The sequence below is a fragment of the Rattus norvegicus genome, chromosome 11, assembly GCF_036323735.1.
Source record: "Rattus norvegicus strain BN/NHsdMcwi chromosome 11, GRCr8, whole genome shotgun sequence".
Lineage (NCBI taxonomy): Eukaryota > Metazoa > Chordata > Mammalia > Rodentia > Muridae > Rattus > Rattus norvegicus.
The window spans coordinates 84,885,145-84,909,210 of record NC_086029.1 but is presented as its reverse complement, the minus strand read 5'-3'; the positions used below and the strand labels follow the sequence as shown (position 1 = coordinate 84,909,210).

The window sequence follows — 24,066 nt, the reverse complement described above, 5'->3', positions numbered from 1 at the left end:
GGCATCATTCACAGAGGAAAGCCAAGCAAGGGGGAAATGTTCAGTGTAGGTTCCCATGTGGGTGTTACATGTCAATATCATTCCAGCCCAAAAAATGTTACATTCAAAACATGAACCAATAAGCACACACTCTACTTTGCCCCCCCCCACAAATGTGCCAAAACATCCCACACATAAGACCCCTTACTTTTAATTCTGGCTTCATTACAGCTTGGTTTATGACCGAGTGGTGATCAGCTACCAGAGGTTCCCCTGGGTTCTTGCTTATAGGGATCTTCAGTGTCGATAAGTGAAGGCAGAAAACCTTTTTCCTCATATATCTTCGAAATTCATCCTTGAAATGTCAACAAAAAAAAAGAGGACAATCTCAGACCTTGCATAGAATGCAAATTCTCAACCCTACTCTAGACTCCAGAGAGTCAGAAACTCAGAAAGTAGAGGCAGAAGTGTGTGTTTCAGTGAGCCTTCCAGAGGCTTCAGATACGCTCAAACTTTTGAGAAATACTGGACGTATTTCATAGGAAAGCATTATGTCTAGAAACTTTCTTAGATGACTCTATTTCCTTTTTTATTATTTTATCTAATTTTTTGAGACATGGATTCCTTGTGTATTCTAGACACCTTTTTGGTTGGCCTGCCTCAGCTTCCCAAGGGTTGGGATCATAAGTGTACAACATCACGCAAAGATCTAGTTATTTTAAAATAGTATCCACAAGCTCCTACCTAGAATACTCCAAGGCACACATTTTTTTTAAAAAAAAATTTGAGTGTTTCCACATTGTGTGGTCTCTAAGAATTGTAACAATGACAGCCACTGACCATGAAATACCAGACATATCTGTAGGTTAAAGAGAAGGCAACATCAGCATTCCTGGGGTAGACAAGAGGTAACATGTAGCTTGCAGAGATAGATTTTCCCCTCTTGTTCTAGTCTAGGTAAACTGCTTGAATGGATGAAATCTTCTCTCTAGAATACTACTCCATCATTGCTGGGTCACAGATGCATAATAAAATACATTTTGCTTTAAAAGTTACAGTTCATTTTATTTGAAATATAGTTCTTGCATATATTTATGGGTCTTGTGTAGTTATTTCCTCTGAGCCGAAACACTCCCACCTTGAAGACTCAGAAAATAAAACTCACAAGTCTAAATGAGTTCCTAAAACTTACAAGAATCCCAAGAAGTCTTCCACTGGCTATAAAGGTAGTAAAATTTTCCTGAAAGAAAAGGCTCTCTAACCTGTTTAATCAATTGCAGATAAAGCAAGGAGTTCTAGAAGTAGGGTAAGCTCTTCAGTGCTACAACTACCTGTGATTCACCCATAATCCTGTGAGTAATATATACATATATATATACAAATATATACATCTATTATGCAAATATGTGTATAGCATATATATTCTAGACTTGGGTAAAATCATTTCTTTGATCTGTTGTTCATGAATAGACAATTTTTGATGTCTCCCCAGAAACACTCACACAGCAATAGGGTGTGCTCTGAATTATCAGATCAGGGTAATAGGCTTCTTAACCACTTTAGAAATTTAACATTTCTTTGTGTTGGAAACTAGCTATTTTTAAAATTTTCTGTCAACCGTGCTATCCTATCATGCTGTAGGATATTAACAGGTATTCTTCTATTCAACTGTAACTTTTTACCTAGTAATCATTTTCCCTTTATCTCTCCTTTTCCCCTTCAGGCTCCAAGAATTAATAATGACTATTCTATAATGTCAACCTCATATCTTCCTCATGTGAGAATATACAGTATCTGCCTTTCAGTAATGATCATGGCATTTAAAATGGACAAGAGAAAGGTACGCACAGTTGTCCTCAGCAAAACTATGTCTGCTTCTTGTAAGGGGCATGGGATGCAACTGGTCCACACCCACCACTCAGGCCTCCAGTAGAACATGAGCTGAACTGCCCCAAGAGTCAGGATGGCTGTGACGAGGCACAAGGCTCTTCGTAAATTCTGAGTCTGGTAGCCAAACACCTCCTGCATAATAAACAGAGCATTTTATGTTTCAGTATTTGCAAAAGTATCTTTTTGCTTCATAGAATGTATGCTGTGGATGCAGGGCTATTGGCTAAGAGCATCAGTTGATAGAATTGAGTCGACTGCAGCTGACAGCTGTTATATAAAAGGAAAGAGAAGCACAATACTTCCTACATCGCTGTGATGGGATGAAAAAGTGAGATCTACCTGCCTCTATGTCCTCCCAAGAGGTAGCTTGAGTACCCGTAACATACCTCATGTTTTGAAGTGGATTTATTTTCTTTAGGTATTAAAAAAATGTTGGAGGCATGCCCAGATGCCCTGACTGCAAAGCTGTTCCCTAAGTGCCATTGTCTACCCATGACTCCACAAACCTTCACCAGGCAGGCTGCAGTAGTAACATCTAGATTAGACCCCTTCCTTCCTCCATTCCGCTGAGGCATGCTCATCTGCCCTGCGATGTGCACTGCTCCCTGAGGTCAACTGTCCAGCTTGAAGCTGCCCACCCAAAGCCAGCTGCATCAGGAACATTCAGGCTTGGCCTTCCTTCCAAAAACCTGCTACACCAGGAAAGTCTAAGAACAACCACATGGCTAAAGGCCAGCATAAGAAGAGAATCAACAAGCACCAGGGCAAGATGGTATTTCCAGAGCACAGCTATCCCACTATCGCAAGACCTGGATATCCTAACACAACTAAAGCACAGGAAAATTACATTAAATCCAATCTAAAAAAAGGATAATAGAGGCATTTAAAGAGGGAATTAATAGATCCCTTAAAGAAATACAGGAAAACACAAACAAGTGAAGGAAATGAATAAAACTGTTCAAGACCTGAAAATGAAAATAGAATCAATTAAAAAACACACACACACAAACTGAGTGAATACTGGAGATGGAAAATCAAGGGAAGAACAGACAAAAGCATCATCAACAGAATTCAAGAGATTGAAAAGAGAAGCTCGGGTGTAAAAGATATGATAGGAAAAAAAAACTGATACATCTGTCAAAGAAAATGGTAGATCTAAAAAAAGTCCTGACACAGAACATCCAGGAAACTTGGACACTATGAAAAGATCTAAACTAAAAATAATAGGAATAGAAGAAAGTGACATGTATCACCAAGTAGATTGAAACAAAATCCCTGCTATGTAGTAAGCAAAACATTTAAGTATACAGAACAAAGAAAAAACATTAAAAGCTGCAAGTGAAAGAGGCTAAGTAACATATAAAGGTGGACTTAGCAGAATCACACCTGATTTCTCTACAGAGACTCCAAAAAACAGAGGGCTGGGTATATGTCTCGCAGGCTCTCAGAGACCACAAATGCTAGACTATACTCAGCAAAAATTTCAAACACCATAGATTGAGAAAACAAGACATTCCAAGACAAAACTAAATTTAAACAATATATGTCCACAAATCCAGCCCTACAAAAGATTTAAGAAGAAAAAACTCCAACCTGAGGGGAGGTTAACTACACCCAAGAAAATGCAGGAAATAAGTAATCTCACACCAGCAAAACAAAAAGAAAGCTCTCTCTCTCTCTCTCTCTCTCTCTCTCTCTCTCTCTCTCTCTCTCCCTCAAACACACACACACAAACACACACACACACACACACACACACAACCACTCCCAACATCAAAGTAATAAGAGTTAACATAATTAATCATTAATGTATCTCGATATCAATGGACTCAATTCCCAAACAAAAAGACATGGACTAACAGAATAGATAGGAAGACAGGATCCATCATTCTGCTGCATACAAGAAATTTACCTCAGAAACAAATATAGACATTACCAATGTAAAGGGCTGGAAAAGTATTTTCCAAGCAATGAAGTCCAGGAAGCAAGCTGGACTAAGCATTTCAATATCTAAGAAAGTAGACTTTCAACCAAAATTAATCCAAAGAGATGGGAAAGGACACTTGAACTCATCAAAGGAAAAATCCACCAAAAGAACATCTTAAGTCTAAACATCTATGCCCCCAAAGGCATGGGCAGTCACATTCATAAAAGAAACATTTCTAAAGCTTAAATCAGTCATCAAAACCCACACATTAATAGTGGGAGACTTCAACACCCCACTCTCACCAATAGACAGATCATTGAGACAGAAACTAAACAGAGAAAGAAGGAAACTAACCAATGTTCGGAAGCAAATAGACCTAATAGATATCTACAGAATATTTTACCCAGACATAAAAGAATATACCTTCTTCTCAGCACCTCATGGATCCTTCTCCAAAACTGACCATACACTCAGTCACAAAGCAAGCCTCAACAGAACTAAGAAATCTGAAATAATGCCTTGTGTCTTATCAAAGCATCATGGATTAAGGCTGGCCTTCAACAACAATAGAAATACCAGATAACCTACACAGTCATGGAAATTGAATAACTCTCTAATCAATGATCTCTGGGTCAGAGAAAAAAATAAATAAACAATTAAAGACTTTCTAGAATTCAATGAAAATGAAGGCATAACATGCCCAAACTTATGGGACACATGAAAGCAATGCTAAGAGGAAAGTTAATAGCACTAAGTGCCTTCATAAAGAAATTGGAGAGATCTCATACTAGCAATTTAAAAACTCTAGAACAAAAAGAAGCAAGCACGCCAAAAAGAGGTAGAAGGCAGAAAATAAACAAAATCATGGCTGAAATCAATCAATCAGACACAAAGGGAACAATACAAAGAATGTAATACAAAACCAAGAACTGGTTCTTTGAGAAAATAAACCTTTGGACAAATTAACTAAAGTGCAGAGAGACAGTATCCAAATTAACAACATCAGAAATGAAAAGGGAGACAACAACATACACTGAGGAAATTCAAAGAATCATTAGGTCTTACTTCAAAATCTTACTCAGCAAAATTCAAAAATCTAGATGAAATGGATGATTTTCTTGACAAATTACACTTACCAAAGTTAATTCAAGGTGAGGTAAACAATCTAAATAGTCTATCCCTTATGAAAACAGAAGTAGTCATCAAAAGTCTCAACCAAAAAAGTCCAGGGCCGGATGGTTTTAGTGAAGAATTCTACCGGACTTTCAAAGAAGAGCTAATACCAATGCTCCTCCAACTATGCCACAAAATAGAAACAGAAGGAACATTGCCAAATTCATCCTATGAGGCCATAGTCACCCTGATTCCTAAACTACACAAAGACTCAACAAAGAAAGGGAATTTCAGACCAATTTCCCATGTGAATATTGATGTAAAAATACTCAATAAAATACTCACAAACAGAATCTAAGAACACATCAAAAACATTATCCACCATGATGAAGTAGGCTTCATCCAAGGGATGCAAGAATGTTTCAACATATGACAGTAAAATCCACCATATAAACAAACTAGTATAAGCAAAAGCATAATAGTCTCATTAGATGCTGAAAAACCTTTTGATAAAATCCAATTCCTTCATGATAAAAGTCTGAGAGGTCTGGGATGCAAACCACATACCTAAGTATAATAAAGTCTATAGAGCAAACCAATAGCCAACATAATATTAAATGGAGAGAAACTTAAAGAAATTCCACCAAAATCAGGCACAAGGTTGATATAGATAGATAGATAGATGATAGATAGATAGATAGATAGATAGATAGATAGATAGATAGTGATACATATATCTGTATATATGTATATGTATATACATATGCACAACTAAAAGAGATCAAGGGTGTACAAATTGGAAAGAAAGAAGTCAAAGTATTGATATTTGCAGATGAAATATTAGTATACATAAGTCACCCTAGAAACTCTACCAGGGAACTCCTACAACTGATAAACATCTTCAGCAAAGTGGCTTTGATACAAAGTTAACTAAAAGAAAAACATTCCAGTAGCCCTCCTTTATAAGAACTATAAACTGACAAAGAAAAAAATAAAAGAAACACCACACTTCACAACAGCCACAAATAATACAAAATATCATGCTGTGACTAACCAGGCAAGTGAAAGATCTGTATGACAAGAACTTCAAGTCTCTAAAGAACAAAACTGAAGAAGCTATCAGAAGATCTCCCATGCTCTTGGGATGGTAGCATTAACATAATAAAAATGACCATCTTATCAAAAGCAATCTACAGATTCAATGCAATTCTCATCAAAATTCCAATACAATTCTTTACAGATCTTGAAAGAGAAATTCTCAATTTCATGTGGAAAAATAAAAAACCCAGGATAGCCAAAACAATCCTTAACAATAAAAGAACTTCTGGAGAAATCGCTACCCCTGATCTCAAGCTGTACTACAGAGCAATAGTGATAAAAATGCCATGGTGTTGGCATAAAAACAGACAGGTTGATCAATGGAATAGAATAGAAGACCCAGAAATAAATCCATATACCTACAGACACTTGGTTTTTTGACAAAGATTCTGAAACCGTACAATGGAAAAGAGAAAGTATCTTAAACAAATGGTGTTAGTCTAATTGGATATCTGCATGTAGAACAATGCAAATAGATCCATATTTGTCACCCTGCACAAAACTCAAGTCCAAGTGGATCAAAGACCTCACACAAAACCTGATACATTAAGTCTAATGAAAGATAAACTGGGAATAACCTTGAATGCATTGGTACAGGAACAAACCTCCTTCACAGATCAAAAGTAGCTCGGACATGAATACCAACAATTAATAAATGGAACTTCATGAAACTGAAAAGCTTTTGTAAGGCAAAGGACACTTTCAATAGGACAAAACAGCAACCTATAGATTGGGAAAAGATCTTTACCAACATTACGACTGACAGAGGGCTAATATTCAAAACATAGATAGAACTCAAGAAATTAAACACCAACAAACCAAATAAACCAATTAGATAATGGATTGCAGAGAATTCTCTAATAGCCAAGAAGCATTTAAAGAAATGTTTAATATTCTTAGTCATCAGGGAAACTCAAATCAAAACACTTTACTCCAATCAGAATGATTAAAACCAAAACTCAAGAGACAGCACATGCTAATTCAGATGTGGAGCAAGGAGAACATTCCTCCATTACTGGTGGGAGTGCAAACTTGTACAACCACATTGGAAACCAATCTGGTGTTTTCTCAGAAAATTGGGAATAGTTCCTCACCAAGACACAACTATACCACTCCTGGGCATATACCCAAAAGATGATCCAACATACTACAAGGACAATTGCTCAACTGTTTCATTGAAGATTTATTCTTAATAGACAGAAACAACCCAGATATTGCTCAATCAAAGAATGGATAAAGAAAATGTGGTATGTTTATACAACACAATACTCCTCGGGTATTAAAAACAAGGACTTCATGAAATTTTCAGGGAAATCGATGGAACTAGAAAATATCGTCCTGAGTGAGGTAACCCAGCCCCGGAAAGACATGCATGGTATTCACTCACTTGTAAGTGGATGTTAGCCATAAAGTACAGGATAACCGTCGTCCACACACAGACCTCCCAAAACCCAAATAACAAGGAGGGTCCCAGGAAGGATACTGAGTCTCACTCAGAAGGAGAATTAAATTAGACATCTTAACTGGATAGAGAGAGGGAACTGGCTTGGAGTGAGGATCATGTTTGGGGAGAGCAGAGGTGAGGGTGAGAGGGCTGGGAAAGAGAAGGAAAACCATTGGGGGACATTTCTGGGACAAGCTAGAGATCTGGGATTTGGGACCTCTGGGAGAATATGGGATGATCCTAGCTGAGTATCCTAGCAGCAGGGAATATGGAGCCTGAAGAGGCCACCTCCTCTAGTCAGTCAGGACTTCCAGTGAAGGAAGGGTGACACCTACCCACCCACAAACCTTTGACTCAAAATTCGCCCTGCCTACAAGATATGTGAGGATAAAAATGAAGCAGAGATTGAGGGACTGGCCAACCAATGACTGGCCCAACCTGAGACTACCCCATGGGAAAGAGCCAACCTCGGATACTATTAATGAAACTGCTATGCTTGCAAACAGGAGCCTAGCATAACTGTCACATGAGAGACGTCATCTAGCGTCAGATGGAAACAGATGCAGAAACTCACAGCCAAATATTAGGCAGAGCTCAGGAAGTCTTGCGGAAGAGATGGGGGAAGGATTCAGGAAGGTGGAGGGGCCAAGTGGATGTGCAGCTTGGTCTTCTTGTGGGTCCTGTAACAATTGGAGCAGAGGCTATCTCTGACTAGGACTCTGTTGCCTGCCTTTGGATCCATTTCCCCTACCTGGGCTGCCATATCTGGCTTCAGTGGAAGAGAATAAAAAGGAAACCCAATCCTGATTCAACTTAACATTCCAGGGCAGGTTGACATGGTGACAGGGGCAGAGTGGTGTCCCCTCTCTGAGGAGGTTCAATCAAGATGTAAAGTGAAAAAGTAAATCATTGAAAAAAATATAATCTATTAAAGAAAATGATAGGCTTGTGACAGTCATGATTCAGACATCCACTTTCATCTTTATTCACATTGGGTTATAATAATAACTGATGTGATTGAAAGTATGAACTAATATATTGTTTCTGAACCAGCACATGTAAATCTGGTGGAATATCTGAAGACACGAAAGGCTCTCCAAAGATCAATTTCACTTTGTTATTTTTAAATGACATTTTTTGTTATTTAAAAAATGTAATTTAAGTGTATTTTGATCGTATTCTTCCTTTCCCCCAGGTCATTCCAGATCCTCTCCCCATCCCTACCCACCCAACTTTCAGTTCCTTCCCAAAAAACAAAGACTCAATACAACAACAAAACCAAGAAGACAACATAAACCCTGCCTCTCCAAAAACCCACCAAACTGCAATCAAATAAAAGCATGAAACAAAGCAAAAACCAATATACCAATATACCAATTACTCCTGAACATTGTCCTGGAGTGCTTGATGTACCCATTGTCATTCTATTACAGCATACTAATTTTCCCCATCACAGCAGGTGTAAGTGGTAGTTTAGTTGCTAACTTTTACCCTAGCAGCTAGTTTTTCACTCATTCACTCATTAATTCATTCATTTTTTTCTAAAAAAAAAAAAACTATAATAAGATAAAGCCAAAACTATCACACCAAAGTTGAACAAGACAAACCAACAGAAGGAAAAGAACCCTAGAGTGGCACATGAATCAGACACAAACTTGTTTGCACATTCAGAAATTCCATAAAAACACTAAACTGGAAGCCATAACATACATTCAGAAGACCTGAGGCAGGCCGGGGCCAGCTCTGTGCTGCTCCAGCCTCTGTGAGTTCCTGTGAGCTCTGCTCATGTTGATTCGTGTTGACTTAGCACAGTGGTTCTTACCCTGTGGGTCATTACCCCTTTCAGGATCAAATGACCATTTCCTAGGGGTCACCTATGACCATCAGAACGCACAGGTATTTACACTACAGTTTATAACAGCACGAGGAACTGTACTGAAGTGTCCCAGGGTTGACTTAAAGGACCTTCCTTGGTGTCCTCCGTCCTCTCAGGCTCTTATTCTCATTCTGCCTCCTCTTCCACGGGGTCCCCTGAACTCTAAGGGGAAAGATTTGATGGAGACATTCCATTTAGGGCTGAGTGTTTCCAAGATCTCCCACTCTCTATCTTAATGTCCAGTTTTCGGTCTCTATATCTGTTCCCATGTGCTGCGGGAGGAAGCTTCTCTGATAATGGCCAAACACAGCACTGACCTATGAGTATGCAAAATATCATTAGGAGTCATTTTCCTGATAGATTTTTTCTTTTCTTAGACCAGTATCATCTGGTTTTTACCCCATCTATGAGCTATGTAGTCTCAGGTTCTTGGTGGCCCAAGCAATCTGGGTATGGGTTCCATCTTGCGGAGTAGGCCTTAAGTCATCAGTTATTGCTTGATTACTCGTAATCTAAAAGGTTTCTGCATGACAAAGGACACTGTCCTTCAGACAAAGCAGCAACTTACAAAATGGGAGGAGATTTTTACCAACTACATATCCAATGGAAGACTAATATTCAAACTATATAAAGAACTCAAGAAGCTAGATATCGGGAAGCAAACCAATTAAAAACGAAACACAGATCTAAACAGAAAATTATCGATAGAGAAAACTCAAATGGCTGAGAAACACACAAAGAAAAAATGTTCAATATCCTTTGCCATCAGGGAAATGCAAATTAGAACTGCTTAGAGATTTCATTTTGTAGTTGCCAGAATGACTAAGAGCAACAAAACAAGTGACAGCTCATTCTGGCGGGAATATGGAGTAAGACGAGCACTCCTCCATGGCTGGTGCCGTGCAAACTTGTACAGCCACTATGCAAATCAGTGTGCTGTTCCCTCTCGAAGATGCTGCCGCCTTAAGATCCAGCTATACCACTCTTAGGCAATTTACCCAAAGGATGCTTCCTCCTATTAATTACAGAGGCATTTGCTCACTCATGGTCGTTACTCCCCTACTCACAATTGCCAGAAATTAGAAACAGCTTAAATGTCCCTGCACAGAAGAATGGATAAAGAAAATTTGCCCGATGATATATTCGTTCATTAAGAAAAAGGGACATCATGAAATTTGCATGCAAATGTCTCAAAGTCGGAGAAATATCTTCCTGAATGAAGTATCCCAGACTGGGGAAGATGAAAACAGTATATATTTGCTTAGATATGGAAGTTACCTATGAAGTCAGTGATAATCCAGCTACAATCCACAGACCGCAGAGGATAGGTGTAAGAGCCGCAGTTCTCAACCTGTAGGTTGCAACCCCTTTGAAGGTCAAGCAATCTTTCCACATGAATTGCATATCAGATATGTACATGACAATTCCATAACTGCAAAATTACAGGTACAAAGTAGCAACAAAATAGTTTTATGGTTGGAGGGTCACAACAGGAAGAGTTATATTACAGGGTCTCAGCATTAGAAGGGTTGAGAACCACGGTCCCAGGAGGAACAGATAGATATCATTAGAAAAGGGAAATAGAATAGACAGGGTGGAGCGGAGGGGTAAAATGGAAGGATTGAGTCAGGAGAGGAAGTGGAAAGGGGGTTGTGGGAGGGAATGCAGGAGAGACGGCTAAAATTAAGGGCCACTGGAAGGGTAGTGTGGAAACCTATATGAAGATAATCTAAATGAAATAGCCAAATAATGGGGGAAATAGAGTCTCCAATGATCATCTCCCAGCCCCAAATGAAGCTTCCAGTACTGAAATCATGTTGCTGGCTAAAGGGGTCTCACATGAGTCCCTTAACAACCCAGGCTGGTACAAGACCAAAGGTTGCTTTCCACAAACCCACAGCGACCACCCCCCCCCCACTGCTGAAGACAACAGTCAGGCAACTCTCTGAAGATGAAGATGTCAGGAAGGTGCCACATAGAGCCTTCACCCTTATGTTCAAGCATCTTTGGTACAAGAAGGTATACTGCATGTTTTCAAACGAGAAACATAAACACCAGGCCAGCAACAAACTTCTATCCACAATGGTGTACCATCTACAAGATACGCTAGAGCACTTACTTAGTGGAATAGATACCGTGGGTGGGCTGGGGGCAGGCAGGGAAAGACCATGACGGATCAGGTGTGGGAAGGACAGAGGGAGAGAGTCCTGGGAGAGACAACTTGAACTGGGGAGCATTTTGGGTGTGAGCTAAAGAACTAGGACAAGAGAGACTCCAGGGAATCTACACGGGTTACCTTAGTAAGGTAAAACTCTTAGTAAGGGGAGATGTGGAGCCTGAACTGGCTATCTTATGGAACCATGCAAGGCTTCCAGTGGAGGCATTGGGGGTGTGTGCTGTCCAATAGGTTGAATTGGAAATTTTTCTTTGTTTTTATTTTCTGGGGACTCTAAATTCCCACATCTGGATCACAGAGCTATGATATTGGGAATATATATTTATATATTTATATTTATATATGTATACAAGAATATATATATATGATATTGAAGTGTTTTTAATGACAGAACCTTGTGAATTTTAAGCCAATTTATATCATGCATTATATATAATGTCATATAACAAATCTCTTTGTTTAATTCTTTGGACAGTCTTTATCTTCAGTATGACCTTTTCCTCAAAATTAGTTTTCCATTAATAAGGAAGTGGTGGATTAGAAGTTGTTGAAAGAAATCCTTAAACAGGGTAGAAATGGCCCACGTTTATGAAGTAAGATGTATATCTTACTGCTCTGCTTATCGTGGGCTGTGTGACCTCAGGTAACTCATTCCCAGAATTCCCTATGGAACAAAGAGGAAGACTCACTGTACAGGAATGCTGTGCTGAGTCAAGACAGCATCTGCTTGCATGCTCTGTACAGCGAGCATAAGCTACAGAGTACTCATGTAGGGAAAGGAGCCCATTGCTAGATGATGCAGTCCTAGTTTGATATTATCAGTGAAGATGCTCTAATTTAATTCAGAAACATGCCATTTCCATCAGTGTATGAACATTCCAAGATCTCTTCCTCTCCCTATACTCCCTCTGCTTCTATAACTCTTGGTCTTCTCTGGGTATTATAGCTTTATTAGACCCAAATAATATAACTATGCCAGCTCACATAGTACATGACGAATATACAGTCAACGATTTACTTAGAAACAGTCAGCGCCAAGGCCCAAGAGTGTGAAAAAGCAGAAGCAGAAAAGCCTAGAATTTTGGTTTCGCTCATAGCTGCAAAGAGTTCACTCATAAACACATTTTTGGTCTGTTTGTTTTCACACTGCATTGACACTGATAATCACAATTCTGTTGCCTACTTAGTTTTTTTTCTGTATAATTTCCTTTTATTAAACAGGGGAAATATAGCCTAGCAAGGCTTCAATGAAACCATTAAAGGCACAGACTGCTGATAACCTCTTAAATTGGGACAACTCTTTGGGGAAGGCAAAGTTACAAATTCTATAAAGAATTATAAAGAAGTTTCTACCTGTAATCGATAATTCTTCAGCTGGAAGGATGCCCTAATGAAATAACACATAAAAGAAAGAATAATGAATGCAAAATGCTCGGTGCAGCATTATCTGTAATAGCAAAACTATTGGGGGAACTGAAATGTTAGCCAGTGGTTCAGTGAGTTTTGAAATATCAGAACAATGGTCTATAATGAAGCCATTAAAAACACAGTGTATGGTGTCAATGCAGAAACCTAGGACCATCTGTAAGACAAGGTTAAATGGAGAGAAGACATGCAGAATGCATGGAATCAAATAGCAGCAGCACAAAATTTAGCCCGACTGTATCAGAAATTACATTAAATGTAAACGGTCTTAATACCACAAGTGAAAACAAGCCGTTAAGCTAGATAATAAAGGTATGCTTCATGCTGTTCCTAAAGGACATGCTTTAAATATAAATAAGCCAGAAAGTTAAAAGAGGAACAGAAAAAAAATACCATGCAAATGTTAGTGAAAAGTTGAGTATACTAATGTCAAACAAAAAGTCTTCCTCCATAGATATTTAAGAAAGGAAACATTAGGGGGGAAGAGTAGGGCACTTCATGATAAATTCAATAAGAACACATCGACTACAATTGTCATTTATAATTAAAACAAATTTATAAATTATAGTTAAAAACATTCTTTGAGCCCAAATGACTTACGAGTCCTTTCAAATATTTAAGGTTGAAGTGAAACTGTTCTTGAGTAAACTCCTTCATAAATGGAGGATGTAAGAATGTTTCTAACTTGTCATAACAAGGTCAGAATTACCCGACACTTGAATAAGCATGTTGAAAGAAAAGTTATAGGCTATGATTTACATCACTATGTATGAAACTATCATAATATATGTTATATAACCAATGCAGTGACATAACGGAAAGGGAATACATTATTACCCAATGCTATTTGTCTTAGGCATACAGAGTCAATGAGTCTTTCCGTGTTAATGTTTGGGGAAGTGGGGATGAAAAGGTCTGTACAATAGACAGAGAAAAAGAAAGACAGGTGTATATGGTTACAAATAAGTAACTTGTTTAAGTACAGATAGATTGTAACTATTAATAAACTTAATAAGTGAATCTATTAAAGTGGCAGGATGGTAGATAAATACAGGAAGCCCAATTTTATTTGTATGCTGTAGTGGGTTTGCCTAATGCTACTGGTATTTAATGCTAATATTGTGGTCCCCAAGGTTGGTTGCCCCAGTGAGGAGAGAGTCTGAACGTAAGATGCTAAAAGACCCTGCCCCCAAGTTATTTCTGATTGGTAAATAAAGATGTTAACAGCCAATAGCGGGTTTGGGGTGAGAGAGGAACCATGAAGGAGAAGAAAGTGCAAGAGAGGAGGAGAAACTGCCATGGGTTAGGGATCAAGAGAACATGGCCCTGTGTGGTGGTCAATTGGAGTTAAGAGCAGCACAGATGAAACAGTAATAACTCAGGGTATCGATGGGAAAGTTGATTCTAACAGCATAGAGGGTGGGCAGCTGCCCAGCTCCTGTGCTGTTTAAGGCTTATTGTGAATGTAAAGGCTGTGTGTGTCTTTCATGTGGGAACTAAAGCGTCTAAGGAGGGATAGAAACCCTGGGTTAGGATTAAATACTGTTCTACAACATTATGTATTAGTAGAAAGTTGAAAGTCAATTAAGTACAAGTAATAGAACAAAGAAAAAATTCACTTGCCTTGTACTAAATCTACAAAAGGTGTGCAAAGCCTTGACACTGAGAACTCCGTGCTACTGCTGAGAGGGTGAGGGCTAAACAAGTGGGAAGATATAAGAAATGTGGAACATCAACATTCCTCTCCCATTTAACAGCTCACCAAGTGCTTTCGTGATCACTAATTAAATGACTCTAAAATTGCTGTAGAAGTACCTGGAACCTAGGATAGTCAAGAAAATAATTCAGCACCAAACAGAAGCATGGAGGACTTGCGCCAGCAGAATTGGGAATTTTCAGCAAAGCCACTGTAATTAGGAAGACTCATTGCAATGCTTTGAATATGCTTGACCCAGGAAGTGACACTAATAGGAGGTGTGGCCTTGTTGGAGTAGGTGTGGTCTTGTTGGAGGAAGTGTGTCACTTTGAGGGTTTTGAGACCTTCCTGCTAGCTGCCTGGGAGTCAGTTTGCTCCTGGCTTCCTTTTGATGAAGATTTAGAACCCACGGCTCCTCCAGCATTATGTCTGCCTGCATGCTGCCACACTTCCTGAAGTAAAAATAATAGACTGAACTTCTGAATGTGCAAACCAGCCCCAATTAAATGTTGTCCTTTATAAGAGTTGCTTTGGTCATGGTATCTCTTCACAGCAGTGGAAACCCTAAGACAACTCTGTATGTGTGATAGATACAGGGGAAAAGGATAACAAAGGACAGAGCAGAGTGGAGAAAGGCATAAGATACCATCTTCATCCTTCCAGAGAAGGAACCACTGCAGTCAGAGGTTTAAGGTACTTAAGCAGGGCTGGAGATAAGGGAAGGATGCTGGGGTAAATAGGGTTCCTATTCATCTATGTGTCCTATGCAAAAGTCCACTTTTATTTAAATGTGAAAAAAACTAGTCCCTTGAAAGAGGAAATAAGAGAACTTCAGTAGACAAACGATTCTTAAAACAAGAAAAATGTGTTTGATTACTTTGAAACTAAAGGAAACTAAAGGCAACTGTTTATCAAAGGGTCTTGGGAGTAGGTGGATGATATATATATATATATATATGTATATATATATGTATATATATATGTATGTATATATATGTGTATATATATATATATATATATATATATATATGGTTTGGAATTCATAGAATCACTACAAAACATAAAAAAAGAATTAAGCTAGAAAATGGGCCAGAATGGGGGTCTTAAATAGAGAACTCCAAGAAGACTAAAAATGATCCAAAGCCTTTGAGAGGGAGCGTGGGACTTTGTTAAAGAAATATGAACTAAAGCCACAATGTGTCACGGGCCAATACAACCATGACCATCCTGAAGAGAAACAAGTCAGAAAACTTATCCATGGTGGAGGACTTGCTCTGAAGGCACACCGATGCCACAGACCACAGATCAGCTAAAGTTAAGAGTACTGACTGCCCCGAGGTGGTAAAGAGTGGGAACAGCTGATAGAATCTTCAGCGGAAATTTACCACAAGTGTGAATTGGTATAAACACTTTTAAAAGCAGTATCGCAACAGATATGAATATTCTACTCAACTCCTGGAGTTTTGTATGAGAGACATGTAAGTGTCAGCTTCATAAAGTGTGTTGAGCCAAGCTTGACAGTGCATGCCTTTACTGTCAGCATTTGGGAAGCAGAGGTAAGCGGACCTCTGTGAGTTCAAGGCTAGCCTGATCTACATAGTAAAGTTCCAAGATAGCCAGAGCTACACAGTGAGACTCTGTTTCAAAATACAAAACAAAAACAGAAAACAGAATAAAACAAAAAACAAACAAACACAAAACAAAAGAACAACAAAAAAGAAAAAGGTGGGGCCATGCTTCTTGGAATATTCAGACCAGTTGTGTTCATGAAAGCCAAGGAAGGTCCTATCAACAGAAGAAAGACGATAAATCTTCTGCTGTCATCTAATGGTATAGTTTTAAAACTTTTAAGAAATAACCTCTACTACTTAGAGCAGTGTGGAAATGTTTCCGATGGCAGAGTGAGTAAATCGAGTACTGTAAAGAGCAGTCTACAACTCTACTGCAAAGCTCAAGGATGAGCAGGCGTGATTGACAGCAGCCGCTGGGCTGTATGCGTGGATACCATCCTTTACTGACATCACGGTGTTACCTGCCAAGAGAAGGGGTGAAGGAAAGAGACGTGGAGTGAGGTTCACTCTGGTTTATAAGACACTGTCTTTCAAGCAAATGGAAGGAACTGTTAATGGTTTTAGCGGGAATGTTTGAGAGAGGGAACGTAGACTTCAAATTCAAAGCTGCAACAAATGAGAGGGCCGGACTTGGTGGTGCCTGGTGTTGATCCTAGCTCATCGGATGCAGAAGTAGGCATGTCCCTGTGAGTTCTAGGAAAGACCGGACTACATAGCAGGGTCCAAGACAAGTAGGGCTACATACTGAGACCCTGTATAATAAGCGAGTAAAGAAAGACATAAAATAAAATAAGAAGGAAAGTAGGAAGTTCGGTGATCTGGTACTTCTGTAGCTGCTCCCTGATATGATGGGAAGGAGCATGAAAACAGGTAAAATCTCATCCCTAGTAAAGAACTCCCAAGTAAAGATACTGTGGTGATTTGAAGGAAAATGACTCCTTAGGCTCACAGGGAATAGCAGTATTAGGAGTCATTGTCTGGTTGGAGTATATGTAGCCTTGTTGGAGAAAATGCATCGCTGGGGATGGGCATTGATGTTTCAAATGCTCAAGCCAGACCCAGTGTCTCTTCCTGCTCACTGCCTAGATGTAGAACTCTCAGCTACCTTTCCAATACCATGTGTGCCAGTGTACCACAATGCTTCCTGCCATGACAATAATGCTTAACCCTCAGAACTGTAAGCCAGACTCAGTAAAATGCTTTCCTTTATAAGAGTTGATGTAGTCATCGGGTCTCTTCACAACAATAAAAGCCTAACTAAAAATGATACTTACAGTAATTTTTTTTTAAAGCTGGGAACATTGTGTTAGCAAAATAGCATCCCACTACTTGGGAGGTTGAGGCAGGAGGATTGCTAGCTCAAGGCCTGCCTGAGGTACAAAACGAAGTCAAGTCTACCTGGGGAACTCAAAGAGACCCTTGTCTCAAAATAAAAATCACAAAAGATCTGGCGAGAGAACTCAATTGAAGAATATCTGTCCAACATAAATAAAGCCTGAGTTCAATCACTAAGACAGGGCTGGGAGAGAGAGAAGCAAACAGTGTTGGAGGGAGGAAGAGAGAAGAAGCAAAGGAAAGGAAAAGGAAGGAAGAAAGGAAGGAAGGAAGGAAAGAAGGAGGGAGGGAGGGAGGGAGGGAGGGAGGGAAGGAAGGGAAGGGAAGGGAAGGGAAGGGAAGGGAAGGGAAGGGAAGGGAAGGGAAGGGAAGGAAGAAGGAAGGGACTTATAGAGGAATATTCTGAAATATGTGTTTTCCCTAGCAAAGAGGAGAAGCAATGCTTTTGCCTCCTTGACCAATCAGCTTCATAAACCTTAGTGAGACTCCTCTGTAATAATTTCTCAGCTTTTCCAAGGACATAAGGTCCGGTGGAAGATCTGAGGTCTTTGCAGAAGCCTTATTGATTTATCTGGAAGCCCTGTGTTCAAATGCTCTCACTTGGCCCACCAGTGCTTTTGGATTACAGCTTATCACAATACATTCCCTTTACACTAATTAATCTTGGATATACTTTCATTTTAATGAGTGTTTCTTCAGACAGAGTCATGCTTCTTTCCCTAAATATTTGTAGCATACAACACCAGTAACATCCACTAAGAGATGGGGTTTAGAAAAGGGAGGGAGGAAAATACCCAGATTGATATAAATACGATGCAGGCGTGGATGGGAAGATGTGAATGTCCAATTCATGGTTCCTTGCAGACACTGAGCTTTGTCACAGTTTACCAATGGAATCTCGGGATTCAAGTTCCTCAGTCTTTTTCCAGCTCCCTACTCTGGAGGATACCAGGAGCACATACCCGGAGGAGTGGTTGGGAGGAGGGTAGAGGTGCGAGGAATACAAAAGATACTCATTGTGAGCAGGTGGCTTGGTAAGTTTCCATCCGGAGAGAGGAGGCTCAGTTTCGGGGCTGGCAGTGAGAACAACCTACATTCCAGGAGGCCAGAAACCTGATCTGCCATTGGATATTGGTTTGTTTTCTCTCTAAACACTGGTATTCCTATATTTCTTTGATTCTATCTAGAATTCTTAATGGTAAATGCCAGGAGATAGACCTCAGCCCTTACTGTACTCTCTAAGTCCAGGACACAGAATCCCACATAGGAAAGACAGTGAAATAGACACATTGTTTCTACAGAGGCTTTAGTGTCACAGTTCAGGGCCAACTGTCTGTGCAGGTCTGCCATGATAGCCCCTTGTCTTTACACGTATCCTAGTGCCTCTGGAAGTTCTCTCTTCAACTCATTTCTCCATCACATTCCAACCAGGGCTTACGTTTACTGAAACTTGGACTTCTCATGTGAAAAATGTAGCTGGTTATGAAGCACATCAGAAACAGTTTGATATCAGTTAAAGGCTGAGAGCATGTCACAAGACCGTCAAATTCAAACAGCTCCCTCCCTCAACCAGATGTACGACTTTGGGAAACCCACTGTGCCTGTTCTGATGTCTCCCTTTCCTCCTCCATTAATGAGGGTAATCAATAGCTGTCTTCTGCAGGTGCTGTGAGCTAGTAATAAAACAGCCCGGAAAGCAAGCCCCATGCTCCCTGATATGTTTTGAGCATGAAGTATGTGTTGAGTTAATATTGTCATGGGTGCCATTTCAACAATTCAACGAAAATTTCAACAGATTATTGGCTAGTTCTTTTGAATTCACTGTAGAATAATTTGGCCACAGGCAACACGCAGAACAAAATGTTATTTCTAAAGGTGATTGATCTACTGGCTTAAGTAGATCTTTTTACTTTTCCCAAAGAGAACAGGTTGTCAAAGTTAAAGTCAAATAGAGGCCCCCAAAATAACACCACTCGCCTTTATAGTCTATGAAGCTGAAGAGAAGGGCTTGAGGGAAGACCAAATTGATTCAAAGATTAGCTGAATGTAGTAACCGCACATAAACATGCACACACACACACACACACACACACACACACACACAGAGAGAGAGAGAGAGAGACAGAGACAGAGACAGAGACAGACAGACAGACACAGACAGACAGACACAGACAGACAGGCAGGCAGACAGACAGTCAGGCAGGCAGGCAGGCAGGCAGATGGAGAGACACAGGGCAGTATAACAAAGCATCCTGACTCTGATACTTATGCAGAGTATATCTCATGTTTCAGAGCTGAGCCTCATTTTCCACAGTTATTAAATGGGTGTCTGATGAAAGCTCATGGAAAGCACCCCATAAACACCTCTTTGTTCTCGCCCAGGTAGCTCCTACACTTGCCAACAGAGGCGGACTGTTAGTGGAGGAAATGCCTAGGGAAATGAATATTGGAGCATCACCTCTTGGAATCTTTCCACTCCTGTGGCTCCATGCCTTGGAACATTCCAGTTGCTGAATTTTCATTGTGTCTAGAATATCTACTGACTAGTTTTCAGGTCTCCTTTTACTCTTGTTTCCTGTTCATCGGTATAGCCATCTGAAATATTTCGTTGCATATCCACAGCTATAGGCACAGTGGTGCACGAATGGATACTGTGGAATGAATGTTTCATTTTATAGTTTACAGCACATTCCTCAGCCTTACGTAATGGAAGAAAGTTACTTACTCATCCAAGACAGCAAAAGCACCCTTTCTGTGTATGTCACCGTTTCTATGTCAGTCACCCTTTCTATGTGTGTCAGTCACCTCTGGAAAGAGCATTGGCAGCTGAGTTTGCTTTTGTTGCTGTTCTCGACTTATTGTTTGTGCCTTTCTTTAGCTATTTCATTGGCCGGAAAGATCTAATCTCCTTAGAACAAGTTAGCTTTCTCTGTGCAGAGATCAAACTTTACTCACTGGAATCAAAGCCAAGGAGAGCAAGGGAGGGCAGAATCCATTATATGTTATCTTTTATTTCCAAGCAACAACCCAGAACCACTTTCCTATTTATTTTTTTAAAGATTTATTCATTTATTATATATAAGTACACTGTAGCTGTCTTCAGATACACCAGAAGAGGGCATCGGATCTCTTTACAGATGGTTGTGAGCCACCATGTGGTTGCTGGGAATTGAACTCAGGACCTCTGGAAGAGCAGTCGGTGCTCTTAACCGCTGAGCCATCTCCCCAGCCCTCACTTTCCTAATTATTAACAATTGCCCATTTGTTTCATTTCTCTGGACACACATATTCCTTTACATGTTCAAAGGGAGATGTTCCAAAACATCTGCTCTTTACCTCTGCCAGGACACTGAAATTTTCTTTAATATTAAGATCATATTATGCACATTAAATGGACCACATTGGTATGGTCTTTATTCACACACCCTCTGTCCCAGTTTGGCTACATGTAGTGATTTATACTGTCACTAAGTCATCCCGTCACTCACCGTGCCTACTCCCTAGACAGTACTGTGTGTAGGAAGAGGAAATCGTTGTTTTATTTAGGTTTGTATATTTACTTATTTTTGCAGTTTTCAGACAGAGCTCTGCCCCATCTTGCCAGGCACTTACTATGTGGGCCAGACTGGCTGTGAGCTTTCAGTGACCCTCTGGCTTCTCTTCCTGAGTCCTGCAATTGTAAGCATGCCTCACCATACCTAGAAGAAGAACTCTTGTATCACCTTTGCTTATGTCAAGTGGGGTTTTTTTTATTATTTACTCAGCTGTTATTTAATTATCATAATGATCTGTGAAGTTGGTTTTTCTGGTTATTTAAAATAAATGTTATTCCTATTTATAAATTATTGCATTTGTAGATCAAACAAACTGAATTTGGATGATGTTAAACAGTTATTAAGTTGTTCGACCTGCTATACTTTGCCTTGTGTTTTGTTTCTAGAGTAATAGAGACCCTTTGGTCAATAGCAATGCTAGTCAAAGCCAAGTACTAAAAGAATAAAATGAATATTCTGTCATCTGACTATGGACATCACCCAAACCAACCAGTTATACAATATATTCCAGTGTTTTTCATGCAAAGGAGGGTACAACCAGGGACCCTCCGTTGGTGAAGCAGATAGGAGAGAGCAGCAAGTGTGGACCACAGGATAATAAGATGCCTAATTGACTATCGTGGACAATTTTGAGAACCAGTGTTTGTCCTGCATTAAGGCCAGGGGACAACACAAAATGCTCTCTGACAAGGCGATTGGGGAATAAGAGTGTCACTGATCAGAAGAGAAGCCTCGGAAATGATTTGGTTCCAATAATTTCTGCTAAGGGAAAGCCAATGACTCTACTCATCTTTGGCCACGGAGAGTCTACTGTGTGCTTTACAGGTAGTCCTCACAGGCTGCGCATGCCCTTGTAGGACAACGGTGAAAGTATCTTAGATTTCTGGTACTGCTTACTGAATTTAGCTTCTGAAACAGGACAAAGTATAGAATCAGACATTCCTAATTCTTTTCTGGAAAAAATTTAGTTTTACCACTAAAAACAAATTTCTGGGATTTTTCTTTAAAAGCACAAGTTAAACAGAACCATTTATTATTCTATCAAACAGTCTACTCTTAAGACCTCCCAGGATTAATTTTTTCTGACTGTATACACTAACAACTAAAATTCACACATAATAAAGTCAAACACTTTGACTACTATTTTATACAGAACTACTAAGCCCGTATCTCTGCCCTGCCTCACCTTTGATGCTATGAGTCACTTAAATCTACCAAGGCCTGTTATAGTGTATCTGCAATATCCTGGCCACAATCCAGCCTAAAGACAAATTTAAATCTTGATTCTATCACTGATATTATCTATTCCTCACAGCCAGGTGTCACTTGAAGGTTGGTAAGCTTCTTTTCATCCAAGTTGTTAAAGATGTTGGCAGGTACCAACAGGAAACCTTTTATTTTTTTTAAAATGTGCATTTCAATATTGACCCTTTGAGATTCTTTTCAGAGAATGTGGGGATGTCCTTTAATGGGGTGTGTGATACATAGGACACTGCACAATGATTGCTACAGTCACATCTGATTTTTTCATAGCAAACTCTTCATGTATTACTTCTTTTTATGATCTTGGCACTCAAGCACTTACGGTTTCCCAAATTTTCATCAAAGGAAGGAGAAATACACTTAGCACAATTTCACCTATCTGTTTGCATCTTTCCATTTGCATAGCCTAAACATAAGATAATAATAATAATAATAATAATAATAATAATAATAAACTATGAGCCGCTTTCTTGTCATAGCATTTTCCAGAGTGTAGACGTGACCCTCACAAAACTTGTGAGTTGGAAGGGCTTCAGGCAACCAGCAAAGTCTATAGAGATTTGTACACCATCTGGTTAACTAGAGCTCCTTGACTACACCCCGGATCCCCTGCCTTAAAGAAGTTTCTAGTTATGGGACAATCATTACCAACATGTGAAATACCATCCTTGCCCTTCTATGCCTTCCACACCAAACAGCCATTTCCCTTTTGAGTTGGTCCCCTTTGGGATCTTGACACCTAAGCGCTCAGTACCAGCAATGGAAGGAGAGCACAGAGAACCCATTTGTGACTCACGTGAATAAAAGTCGTACTGGTGACCCTCTTGAGGACTAAGTGAAGACCATGCTCAGAAAGTATGGAGAATTCTTGCAAACAGAGGCTAACGTAGAGGCTAACGTGTGCCTCCAGAGTGGCCTGGATCACAGGAGATGAAGTGGGTTTTCTTCTCAGAAGGGTAACAGTGACAAAGCATCATCTACAAATCTTCTCACTTCAGCCACCCCAGAAACACATCCAGCCCTCCTCTCTCCATTCCTTCATGACAGCCAACACTGACTCCCAATGACTCATCCCATAGTTGACCCACAGCCACAGCTGTGGTCACTCAGTGATGGGTAAAGATACAGTGCCACTGTGGAACCAGAAGAGCAGGTCCAGAGTTTCCCCTGGACTCTGATGTTGCAGCAGATACACCTTTAGCTAGGAGTTCTATTACCTCCTCCCATCGGACAAACATGCTCGACCTTATTGACTCAGGGGTAAAGACACCTAGAAAGCCAGTGCTGGCTGAGCCTAAAATGCCAGACACTTCTTCAGGTACAGCTAAGCCATCCAAACTCTCTGGCCTGGTCATGGCACCTACATCACTTTGGAGGGGAAATAAAGAGTAACCTCAAAGACTGACCTGGGGGGTGACCTTCTCAATAATGTCTCTGTGTCCACTGTTACATGAGGAACAGAAGCAGTCAGTAGCTCCTTCATCCAAACACCCAGTTCTGAAAAGTCACCAAAAGCCATAGTCCACAGCCTGACATGAGGGAGTTTGTGACTGGAATAACCCACTTCAAATTTCAGAACATGACAGACTTGAATGGCTTGTCCCCCAGGATAAGAAACTCACTTTCAAATCACCAGAAAATCATAAAGGGTTCCAAGTGAAGTGTGTCTCAGCGCTGGGCCTTTTCTGTTAACTGGGCTAAGATGATAGATGAAGACTC

General features: G+C 39.9%; 1 protein-coding gene across 2 annotated transcripts in view; it reads right to left on the bottom strand.

The window, feature by feature from the left end:
• The window catches only part of Atp13a5 (ATPase 13A5), a 139,402-nt gene that overhangs the window by 111,387 nt on the left and 3,949 nt on the right, over positions 1-24,066 (bottom strand). For both annotated transcript variants that reach the window (XM_039088300.2, NM_001191657.1), the window contains exons 2-3: positions 1,828-2,001; positions 188-334 (exon numbers count right to left, since the gene is read on the bottom strand). In XM_039088300.2, the coding sequence (XP_038944228.1) occupies positions 188-334; positions 1,828-2,001 (321 nt within the window). The remainder of the gene's footprint in view (positions 1-187; positions 335-1,827; positions 2,002-24,066) is intronic.